The sequence below is a fragment of the Euprymna scolopes genome, chromosome 12, assembly GCF_053919585.1.
Source record: "Euprymna scolopes isolate OS-2025 chromosome 12, ASM5391958v1, whole genome shotgun sequence".
Classification (NCBI taxonomy): Eukaryota; Metazoa; Mollusca; class Cephalopoda; order Sepiida; family Sepiolidae; genus Euprymna; species Euprymna scolopes.
In genome coordinates this window covers 148,124,142-148,151,488 of record NC_136493.1, presented here as the reverse complement: position 1 = coordinate 148,151,488, position 27,347 = coordinate 148,124,142, and the positions used below count along the sequence as shown (strand labels likewise).

Here is a 27,347-nt window from a genome sequence, read left to right as displayed (position 1 = left end):
AGTTGTTTTTTTTTTTTTTAATATTTTAAATTTAGTTGGTTTGTTTTTTAAATATTTTAAATTTAGTTGGTTTGTTTTTTAAATGTTTTAAATTTAGTTGTTTTGGAACTTATGAGATTAGAAATATGGACTGTTCTCATTTTAGATTTTAGTCTAACGTTTTGGCCGATGTAACCTCCAATAAGTGGATCTGATAATGAAGGATTTGTATGGAACTTCGAGCTGGAACCCTTGTTTAATGCATGGAGGTAGATTGTTTCGTCAGCAATTATTAAAGTCATTTTTATTATATTCATGGTATTGCCTATTCTGAGGATTGAACCTTCAACCTCCAAAAGACTGTCACTTAGAACTGATTATTACTTAATACTTCTATACATTGTGCTGTGAATTCATTTCCAACGAGACATACAAAAAGAAGATTAAATGTGATTATAACATCAATAGAATAATAGTTTAAATAATCCAAATAAAACGATTTTGTTTTTCATGTTTATTCCTTTTTGTTAACCATTTTTCGTATTGCGTTGTTTAGTTATATCAAGCATCTGAAGTTGCTACCAAGAGAAATGGACGTTTCATTAGCTTGGAAGATTTCTTATTTCTTCTCCGAAAAGACAAGGTGAGTGGTTGTTTCTTGTTCTATGATAAAAGAAAAGAAATTGAAAGCAAAATGTTGGATAATAAAAATCGTTATCTCTTGACTTATCGAAAAATTAAATTAGATTTGTATTATGCTGATATGCTTATTCATCCTGGGTTGCTTGAACCATGTCTTTCTCTTCTTTAGGCATAGGTGTGTCATCAAGATGACCCTGTGCAATGATCTAAAATTTTAATCAACATTAAAATCCAAATCTTTGTTGCTGATCGTACGTGTTTCTCTTTTTTTTTTCCATATCAAGAATAAGGGCTAATGACATGTGTACAGTTATTCTTCTGACATTATGGGGAGTCTGATATATGTAATGGTGGCCCACAAGGTCCGACATATGTTACACAGTAACAAAACTATCAAAAGAATTATGAAGACTGACAAAGATTTAAATATGGTCAGAGTAAAACAAAACTGCATCCATTTTTTTTTCTTAACAAAATTAACTAAACATGTAACAAATATTAAGTTATACTTAAAAAAATTACGTTTTTTGAAAATACTTTTTTCTTTTCTTTTTTTTTGTACAAATATATATATATATATATACACACATATATACACACATATTGTATACCAGAGCTCATGGCGAGGTTATAAGACAGAAGGGCTTGACAAATCCTCCACCTTCTTTGAACGCCCACGTTTAGAACTTGAATGGATGTGAGACAGGCAACTCTATCCATTCCCTGTCGCATATTTTTCTCTTCTTATGCCCCCCTCACTCCTAAAGGTGAAGAATGGAAATGAGACAAATCAGGAGAATCAATTTTAGCAGGAAAGTAAAAGCATGTGGGCTGATAACGTCAAGAGAAATCGATTGATGATATGCAATGTCCTCCTGAAAAGACACTAACTTGCCACACATGAATCCACTGTGAAAAGGGTGTGCCCAGGTTTAACCCACAACTGCATGGAAATGAGGCAGCTTACAGATTTTTCTATGTGGCAGAAAAGGGCAAACATCTAAAAACTATGCTTTAACACAAGCCGAGATATATATATATATATATATAAACGTATATGCATAACAATAAACATTTCTGATAAAAGCTGTCCATGTTTATATTTGTTTATGAGAGTAATATATATAGGAGAAATGTTATAAATAAATGTTAGGATTTAAAATACATCTAATAATTTCATAAAAGGGGACAACTAGCAAATATATATAGAGAGCATCATATAATGATTAGATAACTCTGACTGACATAAAAAAACATTTAAAAATAAGATGTTTAAATTTCAACATTATTTCAACATTATTTCATGTGATTAATGGTAGCCGAATGGATACGGTCCTTGCCAATCAAGCCAGAGATGACTTGTGTCGCTGGGTTTGAATCCTAGAGTGGATGAAACGCGGAATATTCAGTGTAGCTTAATCGCCATATATATTTTATAAATTACTAACTAGCTCTACCTACGTATTGAGCACTTTTGAAGTAAATACTTAAAGTTTACGCATAAATTTATACTTTCGTATAGTAATTTTATGTGAGTAAATGAAGTATAATTATTTTAAAGTTTTTCCTAATATGGAGTTTTTCATTATTTTTCAGGTAAAATTACGACGTCTTCTTCGTTACATGGAATTGAAAGATTTAAAGACGTCTGTCCTTCGAGGTTTGGATGATGAAGATTCAACAGAAAGTAGTAAGTGTTTCAGCATCCGTCGGTGCTGTTTCTCACCTATGGGAAAGGGTGGAAACCAATTTTTCATTACAAATCTTCCTTAATTCTATTTTCACTTTTTATAAAATCCGTTACTTTTTTGTCTTTTTGCTTTTTACACAAAATTTATAATGTTCTGAGTATTTTGTCATTTATGTATTAACAAGTTTTAGCAATTTATAGGCGTTCGATAGGATATGTCATAAAGGCCTACTGCACAACATCTTCAGCTATGGTACTTTGGAAATGTCTTTTCGATCATTGAACACTTTCTTTCTTATAAGAGTAGTGACTGATCGGCAGAAATCAGAAGCTCACAATATTAATGCTGACATCCTCAAGTTTCCATCTTAGGCCCAACTCTCTTCCTGATCTTCATCAGTGTTCTCCAAAATCACATTCTTAGATCATTCGTAGACATTTATGCAGATGACACCACAATCTATGGCAACACTTCAAAAGCTGGAAATGGCCAAGATCTCTTTGATTCTCTCTCCTCTGAGCTTGGGCACATGGTGCAATGGGGGAAAAAGGTGGCCGGTTAATTTTAATGTATCGAAAACCAAGCTTCTCTCTTTCCATCATCAACGCTCTGATCCCCATTTGCCCCGATTGAAATGAATGGCTCTCGCCTTGAGGACATTCCATGTTTGGACAAACTTCACTCCTGATCTGAAATGGAGCGCATACATCAAATCTGTTGCCAATGTCGATGGAAAAATGGTTGGATCATTCTACTGCTCCAGCAGATATCTCACTGTCGATGAAATTCTCTACCTGTATAAGAGCCAAGTACGTCCTAGGATAGAGTACTGTTGCCACATCTGGACAGGAGCTTCTCAGCACCCCCTATCCTGCCTTGATAGAGTTCAAAACTGTCTTTGTGATCTCGTAATTGATGCCCTTTTCTCTTCTCTGCAATCTTTCTCACAGAAGAGACGTTGTGAGCCTGTCACTGCTTTATCATTATTTTAATGGCAAGTGTTTGACTGAGCTCCAATCTGTTCTGCTGGTTTGCTTTCCAGCTGACTACAATATTGTCGTCTTCAAGTCCAACATAAACAAATAGAAAATAATTCTCGAGCCTGTAACTGAATAACTCCTAATGGAATTTTCCACTCTCTGCTTAATTTTAACTTTTCATGGAAAATAACATTTTTTTCACACACCTACATATAATGTTGCTACATTTTTTTTCTAACCATTTGATACCATTGTTTTTCGCTATATTGATTGAAATAAAAAAAAATTTTTAAGTTTATTTAAAGTTAAATCTAGTAAACCTATTATTATTTTGATGTTATTTCATTACAGCTGGGGAAAAACAAATTCAGCCGCCGCAAAAGAAACGCCGAAAATTGTGTTATGATTTTATTGCTTCATTTGATCAAACTGGTACGTAATAATAAATCTTTATTCAATCGCATTTCTAGAGAAAAATCAGATGTTTCTTAAGTTATAGGATATCCTAATTTCTATATTAAATAGGTATCACAAACCAGCCTAGAGGTTCTCAGTATAACCTTAAAAGACAGTGGTGAAGCCCCATTTAGATGCTGTGTGGACTGAAGTTGCCCCGTAGTTGCCATTGCTCTCAGGTTCACTTTGCCCAGAATGGTAATACCTATTAAGGCATCTGGTGCTAATAAATCAGGCTGTCTGATAATACTGGCTTCCTTACCAAAAAAATGCACTAAATATTGATATTGTTTTTTTTTTCCATTCCTTTCGCAAAACTCAATCATGTTCTGCAAAGTCAAATCAAAAACATTTTACTTTTACAAAATAATGAAACCAAACATAATGAATAAATATTTGAAGACATAACGAACTTGAAAAATACAAACTTTTTCCGAAATTAATGGATTTAACCTGAAAAGGTATGATACATCATAAGACCTGAAAAGGTATGATACATCATAAGACCTGAAAAGGTATGATACATCATAAAACCTGAAAATATATACATATGACATGGCAAATTATTTCCTCCTCTAAAATTAAGTTTTTCAACTTTTTTAATTTTCAACTTTTTTTAATTTTCAATTTTTTCTTGGCTGATGAGATCAATGATGATTGAAACGGTCTGCACATCATAGCAAGATATGACTATATTTATATAAAAAAATTATATATATAATTTTAAATATTTAAAAAAATTTTGAAATATTTTTACATGCATAAAAGTAAGTTATCCATATCATTATTGTTAATAATATATATTTAAAAAGTATTTTAAAATATATTTATTAATAATTATAAATGATACTTCCCAAATGGAGGGGGAGGGGCGACTAGAATGTAAACAAAGGGCAAATAACTTCTCTCTTAAAAATTGCTCAGTGAGAAAAAATACTACGGAATCGCTAAAAAAAAATAAATCAACAATCTTATATATAAATAGATACTCAAATAAAGTACAATTATATCAACACTTAGCTTTGGTCTTCTCTTATCTTTCTTTTGAAATATAGTTGTTTCAAAGTAAGTTCTTCATTTTAAAAAGCGTTGATAATAGCGACACCTTTTTAAAGTACTGTCTTTTTTTAGGAAGAGTTTTGTTGACTTTTCTTATTGAAAGATTTTTTAGATGGACTAATAAAATAAAAAAAAAAGTCTACTTAATTAATACAGGCACAAAAGACAGCTTTTGATTTTAACCAATAAAAAACGTCATTTTAATTATTCATAAAAATTAATGTAAGCAACAAATTATTTTCTTTTATTTATTTATTTATATAAATTTATTTTACTTGGCAAATTATGTTGAAGGACAATATTTATTTCTAACAAATTATTCTGATAAAATTTCAATGAAAACAAAATTTGACCTTTTCTTCTCTTTACAAATGTACAATTCTTTCTCTTGTGTCATTATTTTTTTTGTTTTTTTCTTCCAAGTTACTTCAAGCGAGGTTACTCCTTAGTAGTTTTTACTAGCTAAAGACCAAATCGAAATTAGCATACAGGTTCAACACTATATACCAAATTTCAATCATTTAGACCAAATATTCAGAGAGGAGTTTGGTAGAGAATTTTAGCACACCCACCGACAAGGTCACTTTTGTGTATATAATATATATATATTTCTGTATGTTAGAACATTTTCATCTTAAATTCTATGCAGTTATGCAGAATGTAGAAACTATGCAAAAATAGATTTCAGCGTAATAGTGAAACAAAACTTATCTAATAAGAAACCATAAAAAACAACGCTCGTTTTTCAAAGGAATATGCAAATTAGTTAACCTTCATGTAATCGCTTGCATACCCATGACTGAGTATATTACGAAGTTTGTTTTAATATCAATGTCCAAACAAGAAAAAAATAAAACGCAACTTTATAGATATACAAATAGTCCTATCTTAAAAGAGAAGAGCTACTCATCAATATAGTTGTGTAATGTAGGGTTTTCACAAAAGAAATGCAAGTTAAAATTTAGTGAGTAAAATTATTTTTGCTCTGCTATTGAATTGAGTTACCATAATTTAAAACCTGAAATGTTTGGAAGAAGCGAAAATGTGTGTATGTATGTATGTTCGCTTTTTGTGTATGTTTGCAAAAGGCTTTTTTCGTTGGACATCTCGCTCGGCTTGCTTCTTCTTAAAACTTTTTATATCACATCTAAATGATAATATCTACGACTTGAGAATGAGGATCGCGTGTGTATTTAATTATCCCGACTTTCACGCGCTATATTTTCCAGATATTTCGATTGCCGCATGTTTCTTTCGTTTTCAGTATAAAACAAGCGAAAACTGGCTTGCAGCCGCGTCATGTTTCAAGGTCAAACATCACGCGACTTAAGTTTCTCACATCTGTTAATTTCATTTTATAAACGTTAAATTAAGATGCTATCATTCCTCTTCTCTTGTGGCCGAGATGCTTAGGTCCCAGGGTTTTTTTACATTTCATTTCCACCTCCACATCAAAGGTTTGGGGTTCAAGCCCACTTTCCTACTAAAACTTTTTTTTCTTTTACACCTCCAAACACTTGGCCAACGTTTTTTTTTTTGTTGTTTTGATCACCCCCCCCCCCGCCAACACACACACACCTACAAACACCCGGGCCACGCCGGGTATCCCCCCCCAGTCTATATATATATATAAAAGTGAAAATGTGTGCATGTATGTTCGCTTTTTGTATATGTCCAATAAAGGCTTTTTTTCTGAGAAGCGGTCGGTCGGCTCACAACTTAAAACTTTTTATATCACATATAAATCATAATATCTCCGAGTTAACAATGGAGCTCGCCTGTCTATTTAATTTGCTGAACTTTGGGAAGATAAATATTCAACATTTTTCGCTCGCCGCATGTGGATTAGGCTTTTTCGTATAATAAAAGCGACACTAATTCTGGCGGTATTTTTCCGGGCTCGATCGCCAGAAATGTCCGAAACCAATCAACTTTGATCAATGTGGAAATATTTTCCTTATATCAGACAATTGCTATTCAGTTTGGACAATCCCCTTTTTATGGGGAGCTGCCCCCCCCCCCAACATCTTGGGAAAATAAAAATAAAAAAAGCGTTCCCGCAGTAACTAAAATACTGTCCCGCAGTCAAAGTTGACCTCATTAAGTCATTAAAACGTGCACTTGCCAATTCTAAGTAATTAAGTAAATTCAAACGTGTTTCTGTTAGTATGTCGCGGTGGCCCAATGGTTAACGTTGCACTTTTTTTTTCACACTTTAATTTCCATCTTTGCCTCAAGGGTTCGGGTTCGATTTTTTATTTTACCCCCCCCCCCACACACACACACACGACTTTTGATTTACTCAAAACCACACACACCTCCAAACACCTGCCCAACACCGGGTATCCCCGCTAGTTTTATATATAAAAGCAAAAATGTGTGTGTATGTATGTGTGTTTGTATGTCCCACAAAACTTTCAACACAAGCCATGGATTTTCACCAGATAGGTATCGTTTTGAAGCTCTAATCTTCACCCGACAAATATCGAAAAATTGGCCCAAAACATTAATTCCTTCACCCTCAACCAGACCCGTTTTTACCAGGAGGGGTAAAAAAAATTGCATCTTCATGACAAGATGGCTTCTACGTATGCGACGACATGCGCAAAAGACGTACTTGAATTTGTTTAAATACGAGGGGCGTGCAATAAGTAATACCTCTGACCCATTTCCAGTTGTCTGATCTAACTGAAATTTTGCATGTGGAATGATTTATATCTCTATGGGTTATGTGGCAAATTACAGCTTTGAACAAATTGTAGTTTCTGTTTTATAGGTGTTTGAACTGAGTCAGGTGTGAAATCGAGCCTGTTGAATGTCGAGCAGTGATCCGGTTTTTGTATTTGAAAGGACGCACACTACAGGAGACTTTTGATGAAATGAAAGAAACTTATGGTGATAATGCCCCATAATATGACCTTGTAAAACGCTGGCATCGTGAATGCAAACATGGCCGGAAGTCTGTGGAAACAGCTCCCAGATCTGGTCGTCCCACTTCTACCATTGATGAGGCATCTGTCCGTCAAGTTGAGGCTGACATTTTGGAAGATTGGCGCATTACTATTCGCCAAATAGCCCAAGATGTCAAGATTAGTACAAGGTCTGTGGAAACTATCATTCATGACCATTTGCATATGCATAAGGTGTCTGCCAGATGGATTCCCAGGTTGCTCACACCATTCCAGAAGCGAGAACGCGTTGAGTGCTCGAGGATGAATTTGGAGATGTGCCAAGAAGATGAGTCAAAGTTTTTCAAAAGACTGATTACATAGGATGAAACCTGGGTCCATCACTATGATCCAGAGACCAAAGCCCAGTCAATGCAGTGGAAGCACTTGGACTCACCATCTCCAAAGAAGGCAAGTGTGCAGCCATCCGCTGGCAAGGTAATGCTTACAGTCTTCTGGGACCAGGACGAAGTAGTGATGACAGATTTCCTGGCAAAGGGTACCACAATTACAGGATCCTATTATGCTTCACTTTTGAGGAAATTAAGGGCAGCTATAAAAATCAAGAGGCGGGGCAAGATCAGCAAAGGTACCCTCCTCCTGCAGGACAACGCTCCGATCCATGACTCGCATGTCGCCAGATCAGAAGCACGGGCATATGCTTATGAAATCCTTCCCCATCCTCCCTACTCTCCTGACCTTGCACACTCTGACTTTCACCTCTTTCCAGCTATGAAGTTGTTTTTGAAAGGAAAGTGTTCCCAGATGATGCAGTCTTGATTTCTGAAGTCACGTCGTGGTTGGAGGACCAACCTGGGGTGTTGTACAAAAACGGTCTCCAGAGATGCATCAAACAATGGGAGAAATGCATAACTCTGGGTGGTTCCTATGTAGAGAAAGACTAATAACTGTGCCAAGTTTCGTTGCTCTACTTCTATGGGAAGTGGGTCAGGAGCATTACTTATTGCACGCCCCTCGTACTATAAAAACCGACCTACTTTCGCCCACGCGTCTATAGTGCGATGGGTTAATTGACAGCGTCGTTATCTTAAGATTTCAGGTTCCATCCCAGTTAACAGATATATTTTTTTCTCCATTTTTTAAACATTTAATATTGAAACGAGGTTATTTATGCCATTTTTTTTTTCGCTTTTCACTGTTTTTTGTTTTTTGTTTTTTCCCTTTTTTTGTTTTTTTTTATCTGATTTAAAGAAGTTTTACGTCCATTGTTTTTTTTTTGTTTTGTTTTTTCTGATTTCTTGAAAAAGTTTAAACAGGGTTATTAATTCGCTTATTCTTTACCCCCCCCCCCACATACACACCCCCAAACACCTGAGTACCCCCGCTAGTATAAGTGAAAGCATTAATTTACCAAATTGAGAACTCTTTTTGATAACAGGAGCTACTTTGGTATTCAGCTTAACCTTGCAGATATCACAAACCAGCCAATATAGTCAAATTTCTTGCAACTTGTGATAAATCATATATTTTTGGTGTTTACTTTCATAAAATTCTGATGTTAACAAAAATTAATTTTTTCTATTTTGAAATGTACAATTCTTTCTTTTTTGTCTTTTTTTCCCGGTTGTCTCTTGTGATGGACAATTTATTTCTTAATGTTGTTTTTCAACTTAATGTGACCCATAATATTCCGTGGCTCTATACATATACAAATAGTTGCATTTAAAAATAAAAGGGGGAGGCCACTCATGAATATAATGGACTTAGTTTTAAGTTGTCTTTTACAAAACGAGTCCAAGACTTAATGAATTCAATTTTTGCCTTATGATTGTTTCTGTCTGTTTTTACGTCGATCAGATCAGAGTTTTTATTTTTATTTATTTATTTTTGTTATTACATTTTCACCCCAAACAAGGCACATTGCCACTTTGGTGTAGGGGGCTACTATCAGGAACATAAGCTACAGGGGTACTATGTGGGGAGTTGGGCATCAAGATGTCTGTTCATGTTACACTTGAACTTCTGCATGTCAGTACAGTTGGGGACGCAGGAACCCAGAAGGGAATTCCAAAGTCTAGCGCTTCTGGGGAAGAAAATAATTGTAGTAGATGTCTCTCTTACATCTATGGATCTCTACTGTGAAGGGGTGGGATTTAGCTGTTTGTCGGGTTTGTTGGGGGTATTTACGTCGAGGGGGTACAAGTGCTTGCAGTTCGTTGGAGCATTCACCGTTAAAGTACTTGTAGAACAGGCAGAGGGATGCTACATTTCGTCGATGGGACAGGGGATTAAGCTTAGATGACAGTTCAAGACCTATCATATTGGCAACTCTCTTTTGAACCTTGTCTAGAAGCGAGAGTCTAGTAGCAGATGCACCAGCCCAAATATGACAACAATACTCCATACATGGGCGAATGGTGGCCTTATAGAGGTACAGGATACTTTTGGGCATTAGTATCTTTCTAGCACAGTAGAGAGAACCTACCTTTTTCGCAACGGTCCTGGCAATGCTCTCAATGTAATTGTTCCAACTCATGTTTCTTGTGAACGTTAGGCTGAGGAGTTTGAAAGATGTACTCTCAGATAAAGAGTCGTTGGCCATTGCTATAGGTGGTAGAGAGTGTTTCTTGTAATTATTGAAGGAAACCAGTTTAGTCTTGGCGGCATTGAACGTGACCAACCATTTTTGTCCCCATTCCACTACAGATTGGAGGTCTTCCTCTAGTGTTTCTGCCATTTCTTTAGCTATGTGTTCATTTGTTTTCTTGTCATGTCGGTTATAGACAGTGGTGTCATCAGCATATATACGCATTTCACAGACAATTTTGTCAGGGAGGTCATTAATGAATATTAGGAACAATAGAGGTCCAAGGATAGACCCTTGAGGCACTCCCGCAATTATATCATATTGTTTAAATGTATGACCATTGAGGACAACCTGGATTTTTCTCTTATCTAAGAAGGATTTAATTATGTTAAGTATTCTTCCAGTGATACCGTATGACCTGGTTTTCCTGAGAAGACCTTTATACCATACCCTGCCAAAAGCCTTAGATATATCTAGAGCTACCGCTCTACCCTCCCCCGCTTTGTCCAGTGAATGGTATATATGTTCAGAGATTACAGTGAGGATGTCTGCTGTGGAATGGGCTTGCCTAAATCCATATTGTTGGTTAGTCAGAAGTTTAGCATCTGTAAGGTGATGGATTAGAGCTTGGTTAATTATGGACTCAAATATTTTGGCAAAAAGTGAGAGGAAGCTAATGGGGCGATAATTTACTGGGTCAATTCTTTCGCCAGAATTCTTGAAAACTGGTACCACAGAAGCAGTTTTCCAGCAGGCAGGAAAGCAAGATTCATTAAGGTATTTGTTGTAGAGTTTGGAGAGAACTGGAGCTACTTTTTTAATAGCACTGCCGGGATAAGATCAGGTCTATATGCTTTTGAAGTGTCAAGACTTTTTATGATAGCATTCATCTGAGAAGGGGTGATTTTCAGATCGTCTATTGTGGCGTCTGTCCACAAAGGAAAGTCAGGAAGGGGGTGGTTAGCAGGGTCAAGTGTGGAGTTGGAGGCAAACTGACTCGCAAGCATGTTAGCCTTCTCGGTTGCTGAGTAAACAACTTCATGATTGTTAGTTAGTGTGGGAATTGTTGATTGCCCATTATTTATTACACTGTTGTAGATTCTCCAGAAGTCACGAGTTCCTAATTTCTGTGCTTCAATGCGTTTTTAAGTGGTTTCAGTAAATTCTCTCTTAGCTGTCGCTATTTCTTTCTTAGTTATTTCTGGCTTTTATATACTTCTGTCTGTTTGAACTAGACTTATGTCGGTTAAATCTGTGGTATGTATGCTACCTTTGCACAATGGCAGCTGTACAAGTAGAAGTAAACCATTTGGGAGAGTGGGGCTTGCTATAAAATAAAACATTTATTGATTTTCTATTAAAATAAAAACTTAGTGTGATCTCTACTGTGCTATGAATCATGTTTTTTTTTTGTTTTCTTTTACAAAGAAGTCACCACTCATCGAGGCCACGAATATGAGGGTTAATGAGTGTATAGTAGTCAGTGGGAAAATGTTGTAGCAATTGTTAGTCATGGAAATTTGGTGAATTGGATTATTTAAGGGGAACTGCTCATCAAGAAATTGTTTACGTTGGACTTGAAGACGACCATATTGTAGTCAGCTGGAAAGCAGAAAAACGGAAGAGAATTCCACAAGCGTGCAGTTCTAAGAAAGCAGTTTTGTTCATGGAATGTATATTTAGGTTTAGGCACAGATAAAGAATGGAGGAAATTATTGATAGTGGTTTCAGATAGACAAGTGTTTTTTGTGAAAGTCAGGCCAAGGGGGAAACATAGATTGGAGCTCAGATGAGCACTTGCCATGACAATAACGATAAAGCAGAGACAGGCTCGCAACGACTTTTCTGTGGGAAAGAGGTTGCAGGTAAAAGATAAGCCCTCCCCCACTATGCTACAAAATCTATTTTGAACTCTGTCAAGGCTACTTCTATCAGCTCCTGCCCAGATATTAAGAAAGTTCAATGTGTTAACTGTTGAAATGACTAAAATATGAACAAAGTTGTGTTTCTCTGCCATTTCGTACATTTTTGTAAGGTAACGAGATTTTATCCAATTTTTAGGTTTGTGTGTGTATTTAAAAATTATTGCATTAAAGTATGATTAATTTTCATTTGTAAGAATTTTTCGTTTATTTCAAGCCTGCATTTTTAGTTGAAAAGTTGTCTTCTGCATCAATAGCATCCATGATGACAAACGTTTTTCATTTCCAACAGATTTTGAATAATCATAATTCAGAGGTTCAGATAAATTTGCTATCAGTGTTTGTTTTGGATATCAATTCAATCTCGCAAAATCACGGCTCCAAGTTAGCAACATCACACACGGTTTCAAATCTTGATTATTTTGGAGATTTGAAGCAACTAAATTTGTACATATTTCACATTTGCTTGTGTTATATCCCAAGGAAAATTTAATTTGCATTGCAAGCATTGGGTAGACAAGAAGTGAAGTGTAATTACAGTTGAAATAGAACCAGTTTGTTTGTAAGAAGCGTAAGACGATGGAAATGGATGAGAACTCAGATATTTATTTGGATGATGAAACTGTGAAGTTAACAAAAAGTTTTGTTTGATGGGATTTAAAAAAAAGTGGATAGAGAAAATACATGGAACTTCTGTCATTACTAATTAGCAGAGAATTACCACTGTTGATAAATGCAAGAGTCCATCAGCCATGTGCATGCAGTGTAATGATATATGGAAGTGAAACTTGGCCAGAGAAAGTTCAGCACATGCATTGTATGGATAGAAATGATACGAAAATGATGGATGTGTATTAGTTTTAAAAACATGCTTAGATCTGATGACTTCAGAGGAAGATTAAGTCTGGACAGTATGGGGAGATGTGTGCAGATCAGGAGACTTCATTTGTCTAGTCACATTGAAATAAATGGATGAGAGTTCCTGGTTTAATAGATGTAGAACAGTTGAGGTACCAGGGTCAGTTGACAAGGAAAAACATGGAAAGAAAATAAGAATGGATTTATGAGAAAGAGGGCTAAATAAAAACCTGTCCCGGAAGAGTTTAGTTTAGAAATCAGTTTCTAAAAGTTGTCTAACAAATGCCAACATCTGGCTATAATGGGCATTAAACTGAACATGATGCTTTATTTGCTATTATACTAAATGTGAGTCAATCAATGTTTGTTTCTTTAAGTTTTTTTTATGCTTTTGTTACACAAAATGCATGTAAATACATACCTTGGTTCTGGGATTAAGTTATGTTGAAAAGAAAATTCTGTTTTACTTGTTGTACTTAGCCGTATTTCATCATTAACTGACCAAGTCACAAGTCTCTCTCTCTCTCTCTCTCTCTCGTCTATTTCCCTCGCTTCCTCTCACTCTGCTGCTTCAAGCACTCATTAATATTTTTTAATATCTCTCTGGTTATTTATAGATTTTAAAGCTAATTTACATAGTGTGTACACACACACCGTAAACATATATGTAGATTAAACAGCAAAATAAAAGGTCACTTTATTTCCTTATTATCTATAATCTAGAATATAAAACACAAATGTCTGCATGGTTCGCTAAAATTTGAAAAATATTCAACAAACTCCCGTAAAGTTTGTACTTTTTTAATCGACAGAAGATGTTTAATGTTATCATGATGTAAACGAGATTTTTAATGTTATCATCATCTAAATGGAATTTACTTGGATTTTTTTAATAGTTTTACCCCTTATGTCGACTTCATATATTTGTGTGTATATGCTCAGAGAGAGGAATGGGCTGGGGTAAGTAAGAGAAGTTATGTTACATTTTTACACCGGACGATGCTGAGTAACCTTGCTAGTAATAATATTAACGTAAAGAGATTTATTATTTTTAGCTGTGCAGTAAAGTATATGTCACATTTTATGAATGAACCAATTAGTAATAGTAGTTATGACCCAACTGATCATGAGTAATCTATTTCAAAAAATTTTTTTTTGTTTTTTGTTTCAAACAATACATATTACCACTTAAGCATAATTAGTTACTGTGATGGGAACCAGATTTATAGGGGAGCCAAGGTTAGTGGGGAATTGGGCAGCAAGATATTTACTGACTACTGAAGCAGCACTCAACCTAGGCAAATTGAACCGGCTTCCCCCAAAGGAGGAGTATGAAATTTACAAGCAGTCTCCGTTAGGGGAGATGATGTTGGATGTTTGCAACTCTTGCAAAGGAGGTGTCGCCATCCTCCTACATAAAGTGCTATTCCTAGATGGTCACCCATTTCATACAGACCAGACTCAACGTTGCTGATGAACCAATATGAACCAGTTTTTTAATATAATTATGCCATATATTTGATTACATTTAAATTTCTGCATTTTTGATACCGTCTGGGAAACGGGGCATGGAGGGAATTCCAAAGGCAAACAGTCTGATGAGAGAATCTACGAGCATAGAAAATATGCCAACATTCCAGTGTACGTAATGTCTAAAATGAAACATGTTAATTTTCATGTTAGTAAAGTAAAATGACATTGAGAAATACTAGGAAGAATAACAAAGGAGGTAATTTAATCATCTTATGTATGTGGAAACGTTTCTTCCGTGTGTTATTTTTGGAATGTGCAACATTCGGAAACATGTAAACATTCTTAATTTTTACTTATCTAATAACCGGTATAAATTGTGCGGTGCTTTTTATTGAGTGCATTTGCAATTTGAGAATCTGATGAGCGCAACACTTTACATGATTCATTTTATTCGTCACTGATCCTCGATTCCCGTAACTGATGCAACATAGATAAACAGCCGTTAAAACATTCAAATCTGTTAAACAGCTTTCTTTAAACTTAACTCTTTGTACAGCAAACTATTTTAAAAAACGACCTTTTCTGGTCATTTGACCTTCTGATTAATTTCTCTTTCTTTTTTTTTTTTTAATGGAAATCGCATGAAGTCAGTTGATGTAAGGGACTAAAAAAAAATACTACTTCAAGGTCAAAAATGAGCAACGATAAGTGTGCAATGAATAGATTCCAATGCAGAAAATCGCAATTTTTCCTCCTTTGTCAGAAAAATCACTCATGAAATGTGAAGATTAAAGGACAAAATAAGGGAAGCAAGAATTACAAGGCTGCCGAAAGTAAATTCATCCTTAAAGGAGAGATATCAACAGATATTTGAACTCAGTCTGAAAAATACTTATAGAATCCTTGTATCCCCCCCCCAAAAAAAAAGCTTTTTTACTTCTCAAATGCACTTGTGATGTTAGGTTGGGTAAGGCGTTAAATATAGTAAAAATCATCTGTTCCTTCTTTCCTCGGATTTTTTCGATTATCGATACTTATCAAAGACATTCTGATACAAAACCTATCTAAGAACACTGCCAGACACATAAAGTACTGTTGTGCGAAATTACAAAAAAAAAAAAAAAAAATCAGCCCAGCTGTTTAGGACTCCATAGGGAACTCTCTCTCACTCACACACACACACACACAGTTCTTTTTATATAATAATAAATACTTTGTCAGGGTTTATTTGTAGGGTGAAGTATCCTTATCTAAGGCTGTTCTGACAAACCCCTGTACAGAGAAACCTTAGACACTTGTGTCTAATAGGCATCAAAGCTCTCTTCTGTAGGCATTCAAGATCTGTTGTCTTTAGCTAAACTCGAATACCTTTGGGAAGATATGAACTAGTGTTGGGACGATTAAGCGGAATCAGAAAAATCGGAACATTTGGAAGTCTTGGAATTGGTGTCGGAATCAGAAAAAGTGTACCTATTTTCCAGTGCGGAAAACAATTTCTTTATCTTGTTGTATTTGATTTTGTCTAAAACAAAATCCTCCACTGGAGGTAGTAATAATAAAATAATAAATATTTATTGATTTTAAACTAGCAGTAAAACTAAAATCAATAAATCAATCCCATACAATTGTTATTTTATGTTTGTCAAAATTTATGCACATTTAAGATGTCTAGTTACGGTAATTGGAAAAAAATAACTCTAGTTAAATATGTAGAGATTTATAAATAATCGGTGTCAGCAATTTAGTACGGAATCGGTAATTGTATCGGATTCGCGAATTTAGTACGGAATCGGTAATTGTATTGGAATCGCGAATTTAGTACGGAATCATGCCATCACTTGTATGAACACTCGATCCCCCCCCTCTCTACCAACTATGGATAAAGTAGAAAGTTTACTAGTAGAATAGGTATTGTGTTTCGGCAAAAATGCCACCCAAAAATGGTGGCAATGGTGTAAAGCAGACAAGACAAAACATTAAGTGCAAAACTAAAAAAAAAAAAATAAATAAAAAAATTAAAAAAAAAAGGAGGTGGGGTTAGTTTTTCAAGCTGAAAACTTTGTGGCACAACATGAAGTTTGTTGTTGTCTGAGGCTCAGTCTACTGAATCATTAGCAACCCTTTGGAAAGTTTTTTTTAATCCGTTTTACTTTCCATCAGCACTCATTAACATTAGTACATGAAAGTTAAAAAAAGAAAAGTTTGTTAGGTCTGTAGATCGTAACGTTTCTAATTGGATAAACACACACTCTTTCTCTCTCTCTGTCCCCCTTCTCCCGCTTTCTCCTGTTTCCCTTCTTTCCTCTGTTCACTTTCTCTTTCTTCTTTCGTGCCCTTCTTTCTTCTTCCCCTGTCCCACCACCAGACTTAGTTACTTTGAACTATTTCTTTTCTTTCTCTCTGTAAATTATAAATTTCATTTGCCACTGTGTCTTTTCTCTCCACCTACCGTCGGTTTTTCCATTTGTCTTTTCTTTTCTTTCTCTTCCCTCACCTTTTCTTCTCTCCTCCTCCCCCTTGCCTCTTCTTCTCTCTTCCTCCCTTTCGCCACTTCTTCTCTCCTCCTCCCTTTCGCCACTTCTTCTCTCCTCCTCCCTTTCGCCACTTCTTCTCTCCTCCTCCCTTTCGCCACTTCTTCTCTCCTCCTCCCTTTCGCCACTTCTTCTCTCCTCCTCACTTTCGCCACTTCTCTCCTCCTCCCTTTCGCCACTTCTTCTCTCCTCCTCCCTTTCGCCACTTCTTCTCTCCTCCTCCCTTTCGCCACTTCTTCTCTCCTCCTCCCTTTCGCCACTTCTTCTCTCCTCCTCCCTTTCGCCTCTTCTTCTCTCCTCCTCCCTTTCGCCTCTTCTTCTCTCCTCCTCCCCCTTGCCACTTTTTCTCTCCTCCTCCCCCTTGCCACTTTTTCTCTCCTCCTCCCCCTCGCCACTTCTTCTCTTCTCCTCCCCCTCGCCGCTTCTTCTCTTCTCCTCCCCCTCACCTTTTCTGCTCTTCGCCAATTCTTCTCTCCTCCCCCTCGCCTCTTTCATCCCCCCCCTCGCCTCTTTCATCCCCCCCCTCGTCTCTTCCCCTACCCCTCGTCTATTCCCCCTCGTATCTTTCTCCCCCCCCCTCGCCTCTTTCTCTCCCCCCTCCCTCGCCTCTTTCTCTCCCCCCTCCCTCGCCTCTTTCTCTCCCCCCTCGCCTCTTTCTTTCTCCCCCTCTTTCTTTCTCCCCCTCTTTCTTTCTCCCCCTCGCCTCTTTCTCCCCCTCGCCTCTTTCTCCCCCTCGCCTCTTTCTCCCCCTCGCCTCTTTCTCCCCCTCGCCTCTTTCTCCCCCTCGCCTCTTTCTCCCCTTCGCCTCTTTCTCCCCCTCGCCTCTTTCTCTCTCCTCTCCCCTCGCCTCTTTCTTTCTCCTCTCCCCCCGCCTCTTTCTCTCTCCTCTCCCCCCTCGCCTCTTTCTCTCTCCTCTCCCCCCTCGCCTCTTTCTCTCTCCTCTCCCCCCTCGCCTCTTTCTCTCTCCTCTCTCCCCCTCTTTCTCTTCATCTTAGCCTCGTCTCCATTCCATCTCTCCATCATCTCCTGCTTCTCGCTTTTGCTCATTCTTTTTTCTTTCATTTTTCCTCTTTCCCCCTCCCAATCTGTTTTTTGTCTCCTCCCCTTCTTTTCCTTTCTATTTCTATCTTTCTCCCATCTCATCACTTCCGGTTTCCTCTCATTTGGCAATTTTTAGTGTTTTCTCTCTCTCTCTCTCTCTCTCTCATTGATCCTTGTTAAAAAGAAATATTTTCTAATACCCCCCCCTCCCACTCTCTCCTGTTTTATTCTAGTTAACTGCTGATCATCCATTTAATTAGCATTCCTTTCTTTACATACTCCAACAAGGGAAAAACTGTCTTATGAATTAAGGCAACTCTGGAACAAGTTAAAAAGCACGCATCTTGGTATATTTTCTTAGCTACATCTGCACCATCCGTTTCTCTGAGTGTGTGTATATGGGGAGGGGCGGGGGAGTTCCATGTTGTGGTATTGTGGTTTGTCGGCAAACTCCGACGCTTAATTCTACCGCCTTTCGTTTTTCCACTTCCGTCCGACACTCATTGAGGGTGGTGTCCTAATGATATGAAATATCAAACAACATTGCCGTATTTACTTTCCCTTATTGCTCACCTCATGATATTCATTATAACCACCACCAACACCTCCTCCTCGTCAAATCTAGTGTAGAGAGGTGAGGGTGGGGCGCGCTGCCATAAGGTGCATTCCTCCAAACATGTCAAAGTGCACTCATTGGTCACTGCACATTCGGTGCACAACTTAACATGCCAGTTGTGCTTATAAACAAATTTGGCAGATGAACAGATGAGGAATTAAATCTGCTTGTGGAGATGTGTGTCGGCTTGGTGGAAAGTTACCCTGTTGCTTTTTTTATTGTCTCCTTTGCTTCCGACTTTTTATAGACTGACAAATCTGTCGATGTCGTTGTAAGACTGTGCACTGCGGCATCGTAACAATGTGCTTGGCATGTGCAGTTAAGCGATGAATGAAACTTATATTAAGACTTAATGAGCTTTCTTTGTCTCTCTCTTATTTTGTTCCTTGCTATCTCTTTCTCTTCATTCTATCTTTACCTCCACTTTGCCTCCCCCTCTCTTACTCTCTCTCTCCTTCATCACGAGCTTTCTCTTCTTCATCACGAGCTTTCTCTTCTTCGTCTTTCTCCCTCTTTCTGTCTCTCTTTCTGTCTCTCCTTTGTCTCTCTTTCTGTCTCTCCTTTGTCTCTCTTTCTGTCTCTCCTTTGTCTCTCTTTCTGTCTCTCCTTTGTCTCTCTTTCTGTCTCTCCTTTGTCTCTCTTTCTGTCTCTCTTTTGTCTCTCTTTCTGTCTCTCCTTTGTCTCTCTTTCTGTCTCTCCTTTGTCTCTCTTTCTGTCTCTCCTTTGTCTCTCTTTCTGTCTCTCCTTTGTCTCTCTTTCTGTCTCTCCCTTGTCTCTCTTTCTGTCTCTCCCTTGTCTCTCTTTCTGTCTCTCCTTTGTCTCTCTTTCTGTCTCTCCTTTGTCTCTCTTTCTGTCTCTCCTTTGTCTCTCTTTCTGTCTCTCCTTTGTCTCTCTTTCTGTCTCTCCTTTGTCTCTCTTTCTGTCTCTCATTTGTCTCTCTTTCTGTCTCTCCTTTGTCTCTCTTTCTGTCTCTCCTTTGTCTCTCTTTCTGTCTCTCCTTTGTCTCTCTTTCTGTCTCTCCTTTGTCTCTCTTTCTGTCTCTCCTTTGTCTCTCTTTCTGTCTCTCCTTTGTCTCTCTTTCTGTCTCTCCTTTGTCTCTCTTTCTGTCTCTCTTTCTGTCTCTCCCTTGTCTCTCTTTCTGTCTCTCTTTCTGTCTCTCCTTTGTCTCTCTTTCTGTCTCTCCTTTGTCTCTCTTTCTGTCTCTCCTTTGTCTCTGTTTCTGTCTCTCCTTTGTCTCTGTTTCTGTCTCTCCCTTGTCTCTCTTTCTGTCTCTCCCTTGTCTCTCTTTCTGTCTCTCCCTTGTCTCTCTTTCTGTCTCTTCTTTGTCTCTCTTTCTGTCTCTTCTTTGTCTCTCTTTCTGTCTCTCCTTTGTCTCTCTTTCTGTCTCTCTTTCTGTCTCTCCTTTGTCTCTCTTTCTGTCTCTCCTTTGTCTCTCTTTCTGTCTCTCCTTTGTCTCTCTTTCTGTCTCTCCTTTGTCTCTCTTTCTGTCTCTCCTTTGTCTCTCTTTCTGTCTCTCCTTTGTCTCTCTTTCTGTCTCTCCTTTGTCTCTCTTTCTGTCTCTCCTTTGTCTCTCTTTCTGTCTCTCCTTTGTCTCTCTTTCTGTCTCCCCTTTGTCTCTCCTTTGTCTCTCTTTCTGTCTCTCCTTCGTCTCTCTTTCTGTCTCTCCTTTGTCTCTCTTTCTGTCTCTCCTTTGTCTCTCTTTCTGTCTCTCCCTTGTCTCTCTTTCTGTCTCTCCTTTGTCTCTCTTTCTGTCTCTCCTTTGTCTCTCTTTCTGTCTCTCCTTTGTCTCTCTTTCTGTCTCTCCTTTGTCTCTCTTTCTGTCTCTCCTTTGTCTCTGTTTCTGTCTCTCCTTTGTCTCTCTTTCTGTCTCTCCTTTGTCTCTCTTTCTGTCTCTCCTTTGTCTCTGTTTCTGTCTCTCCTTTGTCTCTCTTTCTGTCTCTCCTTTGTCTCTCTTTCTGTCTCTCCTTTGTCTCTCTTTCTGTCTCTCCTTTGTCTCTCTTTCTGTCTCTCCTTTGTCTCTCTTTCTGTCTCTCCTTTGTCTCTCTTTCTGTCTCTCCTTTGTCTCTCTTTCTGTCTCCTCTTTTGTCTCTCTTTCTGTCTCTCCTTTGTCTCTCTTTCTGTCTCTCCTTTGTCTCTCTTTCTGTCTCTCCTTTGTCTCTCTTTCTGTCTCTCCTTTGTCTCTCTTTCTGTCTCTCCTTTGTCTCTCTTTCTGTCTCTCCTTTGTCTCTCTTTCTGTCTCTCCCTTGTCTCTCTTTCTGTCTCTCCCTTGTCTCTCTTTCTGTCTCTCTTTCTGTCTCTTCTTTGTCTCTCTTTCTGTCTCTTCTTTGTCTCTCTTTCTGTCTCTCCTTTGTCTCTCTTTCTGTCTCTCTTTGTCTCTCTTTCTGTCTCTCCTTTGTCTCTCTTTCTGTCTCTCCTTTGTCTCTCTTTCTGTCTCTCCTTTGTCTCTCTTTCTGTCTCTCCTTTGTCTCTCTTTCTGTCTCTCCTTTGTCTCTCTTTCTGTCTCTCCTTTGTCTCTCTTTCTGTCTCTCCTTCGTCTCTCTTTCTGTCTCTCCTTCGTCTCTCTCCCTCTTTTGTCCCTCTCTCTTTCTCTGTCTACTTCGCCTCTCTCTCTCTCTATCACCTTCATCCCTCTCTCTTTTTCTATCTCCTGCATCCCCCTCTTTCTCTCTTCCCTGACTCTTCGTCTCTCCCTTTTTCCTTTTTTTTTCTCCTCATCTCATCACCTTCTTTTATCTCCTCTTTTTTTCTATTGTCTTTTTTCTTATTACTCTTCTCGCCCCTATCCCCCGCTATCCATATAAGTTTTTCTTCTTTTGTCTCCCCCCCCCCGCCTTATTTATTGTTTCTTCCATCATATTTTTCTCATCTTTTCAGTATCTGCTCATAACACACACATTTTGCAAACATACTTCTTTACTCTATCAAAAACTCCTTAAAGCCTACATTGACATTGAAATAATATCTTTCTTCCGCACACACCCGTCCCCTTTTGTCTCCTCCCTTCCCCAAGACGTTTACACTAAATTGCTTCTGTACTGTTTGCACTGCATGACCCTCGGCACATGTTCCCAGTTTCAAGTTAATGTTTTTTCCAAGTTTCTCTTCTAAGTTCTATCCCCCTCCTCTTTTATTTTGCATAAATCCATTTTTTTTCTTTCATCTGTGATTGGCTAGTTTTCCTTCATGTAGTTTGCTCTAACAACCTCTCTCTCTCTTTTTTCTACACACACACACACACACACACACACACACACACACACTAGCCTGGGTGCCCGTTGTTGCCCGGGGTGTTTGGAGGTGTGTGTTGAGCAAAAAAAAAAAAAGCGTTAGTAGGCAGGCAGGCTCGAACCCGTGACACGAAGGCGGTAAAGAAATTGAAAGAAAATCTGACATCTTACCGCTACTCCATGACGCGACGGGAAGTCGAAAGCGTTCAAATTTAATGTAGTCAATCAAAAACAAAAAATGACTTGCAGAAATGGCGTTGCTTTTAAACCTCCCACGAAAGCAAATTAGACACAAGGTCATTTTTAATGTAGGCGAAAACGAACTCCCCAAAAAAGGAGGCACCCTGGCAGCACCCAAATAAATAGTAATTGTCTCAGTATGAAGGGTTTCCCCTACATTGACCAAGGACCAATTACAGAACAGATACTACCTGGCTCGAAGGCCAGGTGTTTGCATTCAAATAGTTTTGCTTTATTTATACGAAAAAGACAAACAAAAACTGGAGACGACGGCGCGATGGGATTTTTTTTTTTTAACTCGATCAAAAAAAAGTAAAGAAAGGATGTCCGTTTGCTAATGCGAGATGTTACGATCTAGGAAGTATGTGAAAACTCCTCGCAGAATCTAACCGACGTGAGAAGCCCAATGCAAAAAGCCTTTCACGGACATGCACAAACGCTTGCGGCCATTTTGCCTTTTATAGATTAGATTATATTACTAGAACTCTGAGTCTTGTTTGTTTGTCTCGGTGCACATTAAATGATGTCCTCCATTAAACAGCTTCAAGATATTGAAAATGATCTTTTATGTCATAAATATTAAAGTAACAGCATGATGACGTCATCCATCAAAATATATACTTAATGTAACGATTACCTGTTACTTCTGAGTTTAAAATTTAATTTTCAACTGATTGATGACATTTCATTTACCTCTTTTCCAGAAGTTTAGGCACAAGGATAAATGTCGTTTTGATGGAAGTGTTTCTGTGGAACAAACTAGATTCAAACTTGGCACCCCCAAGATGTCCGTCTGTGTCGTTAACCTCTAAGCCACCGTTTGGTGACAGTTATTACTTGCATTTTTCTTTCTTGTTCATTTTTTTTTCAATTGGTAAGCATACGACAATCAGTCTTAATATCAAGTTATAGTGACATTTCCAAACATTGCTAAGTTATCATTTTGGGGGGATTTCTTTAGGGGTTTTGGTTTGAGCAAGATAATTTGAGGATGAGCCAGTTTTAGACAAATATTTTCAGTGAAAAACGTTTTTAACAAGAGGTACATCTAATATAGAAAAGGCAACAGGTTCGAGCCTGCCTGTATACTACCACTTTTTTTTTTTTTTTGCTCAACACACACCTCCAAACATCCGGGCAACGTTGGACACCCAGGCTAGTTATATGATAAACAAAAAAATGAGTCCAGAGACATACACCCACAAAAGAAATATTTTTTATATATGTTCAAAATGGAAGATTACACCAATAGAAAAAAACAATGTTTGTGAATATTTTTAGAGTTCTTGTAAAACAAGGAGATTCTTTAGCTGAGATATCAAAGAAGTCAGAGTTGATAATGAAGAACATGCGTTACATATATTTGAATATCATAACCGAAACGTCTTTGCTCAATTATACAAATTATATTTATTAAAAGTTATTAATAAATGTCAGTGATCATTTGTTTTCAGATTAGAAAGAAAGTTCAGTGAGATAAGTTGAGAATATTTCAATGAATAAGTTGATTTTAAGTGAGCAGACGACAACAAAGGAGTTCCAGCAATCTGTGTGTGCCGTGCTTTCTAAGTGTGAGTTGAGAGATTGCAGCAGGCTCAAGGTTCAATGGAGGAGTGTTGAGAAGATGCTGGTTTGTGCACATTGGCTCGACTAGTTTATTGAAGAAAAATCTTGCTTTTAAAGGATCAAAGTGGCTCCCAAAAAAGCCATATCAAGTAAATTCAAAAAATCCTCTTGGGCCAAAATATAATTACTTGTTTTTATTAATTCAGGTGGATGCCTGAACGAATTCGATTGCTCAGAAACAAGTTTAAACCTTTTCATTTGACATTTTTGAATTTTTGAGATGAGGATTGGTTATTCATATCATTTGGATTCATCGGACTACTGTTCTCATCTTGAGTGTGATTTTAATAATGTTTCGGTCGATGTAACCTCCAACCTTCTTCAGGTGTATCTTGTTGAACCTTCTGAAAAGAAAAAACAATTAAAAAAAAATATCTGGTCATATGTCCTTAAAACGCTATACAGTTAAACAATGACCTAGGAATGCATGGTTATTTTATATGAAGTTGATATGCAAAACTGATCCCCTACTCTAAGTTCTGAAATAATTTTTCTGTTTTGTTTTTTCCACCCTCAAACTTTTTCATATTGTTCACATCTTAAATAAAATTAGATTCTACAACTTTACCTTATTTTTAAACTAGCGTTGCCCAGGTGTTTGGAGGTGTGTGGGGGGTTAAAAAAAAAAAGTAAGTATGAGGATCGAACCCGAACCGTTGAGGCAAAGTTGTAAATTAAAGTGTGAAAAACAAAAAACGTGCGACGTTAACCATTGCCCCACCGCGAGATGCTAACGGAAACACGTTTGAATTTATTTAATTACTTTGATTTAGCAGGTGCCCGTTTTAATGACTTAATGAGGGCAAGTTTGACTGCGGGATAGTTTCCCCCAAGATGTTATAGGAAAAAGACTAACCCACATGCGGCGAGCGACAAATATTGAACATTTATCTTCCCGAAATCGAGCAAATTAAATAGACAGGCGAGCTTCGTTGTTAACTGTGAGATATTGCGATTTATATGTGATATAAAAAGTTGTGAAGCGAGCGACCGTTTCTCTGAAAAAAGCCTTTTGTTAACACACAGAAAAAGCGAACACACACACACATACATACATTTTCGCTTTTATATATATAGATGTATTATTTTTTTATGACATAATTGCTAGATCTATTTTTTTTCTTTTATGTTTGTTTTTATTTATTTATCCGTTTGTGCAATTTTTACGTGAATTCGATGAACTTAGTAGTAAATGTGCCCATTTTTTGTTTAGCAAGAATGTATATACATGGTGGAACAATAAAATTGTCGCCCTAGAAAAGACTACATGATTTCATTTCCGTTTGATGAAAACCGGTTTTCTTTATTTTGTTGGCCAGTTAGTTGTGCACAAATCTCAAGAGCAACAAGAGCCTCATATCATGTCTGAAAGTGACACAATGTTCAACGAGCGAGATCGGAGATGCGTCGCTGTACAACTCGTGCCCTCAGCCGATCCAAGTTATGACAACAGGACCTAGTTTTTGACTATGAAGTAGCATCTTTTAGCTCCTTACAGCAAGTGGCTTCATGCTTTTTCTGGAACGATTTCCATAAAACAATTTTTCAAAATTTAGACGATTAACTGCAATAAATAAATATGAACACCATTTGTTCACTTCTCATTTCCAATCCAAAACGGCTCATATCTTGCATTCATTTTTCCACAATCAGACAGATTTATCAACCCATCATGTTTCTCGCGCACAACATCGGTCAAAACGACGTCTGTCGAGTTAAATTCCAATCACCATGGTTGATATGGGGACACACACAACCAGTATACTTGCGCCGAGTAACAAGGTGAAGTTCAGAACAACTGGAAACAATGCCGAGATGAGTAGAGGTCCCTACCTCATACAGCACCTGATATTTCCAAATGATCACCTTTTTTTAGTATTAACCAGACTCAACATTGTTTCAGTTATGCCATAGCCATAGTACGACATAATCACGTTGACGCACCAGTTCCCGCTGGATCATTGAAGTTAAGCAACATTGAACCTGGTCAGTACTAAATCGGTGACCATTTGGGACTTCTAGGTGCTGTATGTGCTCTCCGCTTATCTCGGCATTGTTTCCAGTCATCCTGGACTTTTCCTTGCCACTGGAATCAAACAGTGCTGATTCAGGAGAGGTGTGGTTGAGGATTGCGTGATCCTTGCCTCACAATTACATGCGCAACTGCCCCTACAGGGGTATCCTTTGTCTTTCGAGACTGAACGGAGGCATCGCGAGTTCACAAGCTAAATGAATCAAATGCAAAAGTGTTTTCCACCTAGCCTAGCTATACAGGGTGACCCAAAAAAAAAAAACAGAGGGCATTAAATTGTTTTTCTGAGCATTTTACAGTCAACGGAGAAAAAAAGACCAAAGACCCTAGTGTTTTGATGTGATGTTTTGAATATAATAAACTAGTTATGACCAAAGTTTCATTTCATTCAGACAAAACACTAAGAAACGGAGCCTAATTAGAGTTGGGGACCGTTTTTTGGGGGTCACCCTGTATTAACATTGAAACAAGTTATTCTGTTTTTTAAATTCTGATGTAGCATAAAATTTTGAAATATCGTATACCTAGTAATCGGCAAACGCCAATAAACTGTTATAAATATTCTTAATTTGCATAATTGTTCCATGGACAATTTCTAATAAATTAATATTCTTTAATATGCATTTTCAATTTACATTGTCATATTTTCTTGTACACAATTGATAATAAAACTTTTAATGTTGGCATGTTGAGACCAGATACTACACTTCACGCTTAGCCAAAGAATCAAAAGTGTTTTTATGCATGAGTATTTTCAAGCAAATGAAAAGAACCGTGATTTAATGTGTATTGTTTTATTATATTTTAATATGGTGAATAGTTTATATCGGTTCTGTTGTCATAAGATCATCCTCCCAGGCATTGACTTCTTCTTTTATGAAGGCATCCTCCCAGATATTATCTCCTCTATCTATTCTATAGCAGGGTGGAGGAGGTATTTCCTTGTCATAATATCATCCTCGAAGTCATTACCTCCTCCTTTGGGGATCAGTGTATGTTTGTTCACCATATTATCCTTCCTCACTAGCAAAAATATGTGTCCGGAGGAAGCATATATTTGCTAGTGTGTGTATATATCTATGCGTGTGTGCATATATTTTTTTTAAAGAAATATTTATTATACCTATAGATACTAGTGTTTCATGTTTACGCAATCATCAGTGTAGGAAGTGATAATTACTGCTGGTCGGTAGATTCAAAACCAGTCAAAAATCTACCCTTGACTTTGTGGGCTAGCATCGTTTCTCCAGGCCACCAGTAATTAACACATGAATGAAAAAAGAATAAGTACCTATGAATGCCATGTTGGTGAGTGTTCACATTAAACAGTTAAAGAGAGTATTTAATGACAGGAAGTTGAAATAATGATGTACATGTATATATTACTGATGGGATGATTCCAATATTTTCGCCGATTCCAATAGAAGTATCAGTTGTGTTTTAAATTTCCGATTCTGATACAATTACTGATTCCGATT

The 27,347-nt window shown here is 37.4% G+C and overlaps 1 protein-coding gene across 2 annotated transcripts in view; it reads left to right on the top strand.

The window, feature by feature from the left end:
* LOC145291537 (transcription initiation protein SPT3 homolog) overlaps positions 1 to 27,347 on the top strand; it is a 440,277-nt gene that overhangs the window by 358,812 nt on the left and 54,118 nt on the right. For both annotated transcript variants that reach the window (XM_080137540.1, XM_080137541.1), the window contains exons 4-6: positions 536 to 622; positions 2,218 to 2,311; positions 3,644 to 3,724. In XM_080137540.1, the coding sequence (XP_079993666.1) occupies positions 536 to 622; positions 2,218 to 2,311; positions 3,644 to 3,724 (262 nt within the window). The remainder of the gene's footprint in view (positions 1 to 535; positions 623 to 2,217; positions 2,312 to 3,643; positions 3,725 to 27,347) is intronic.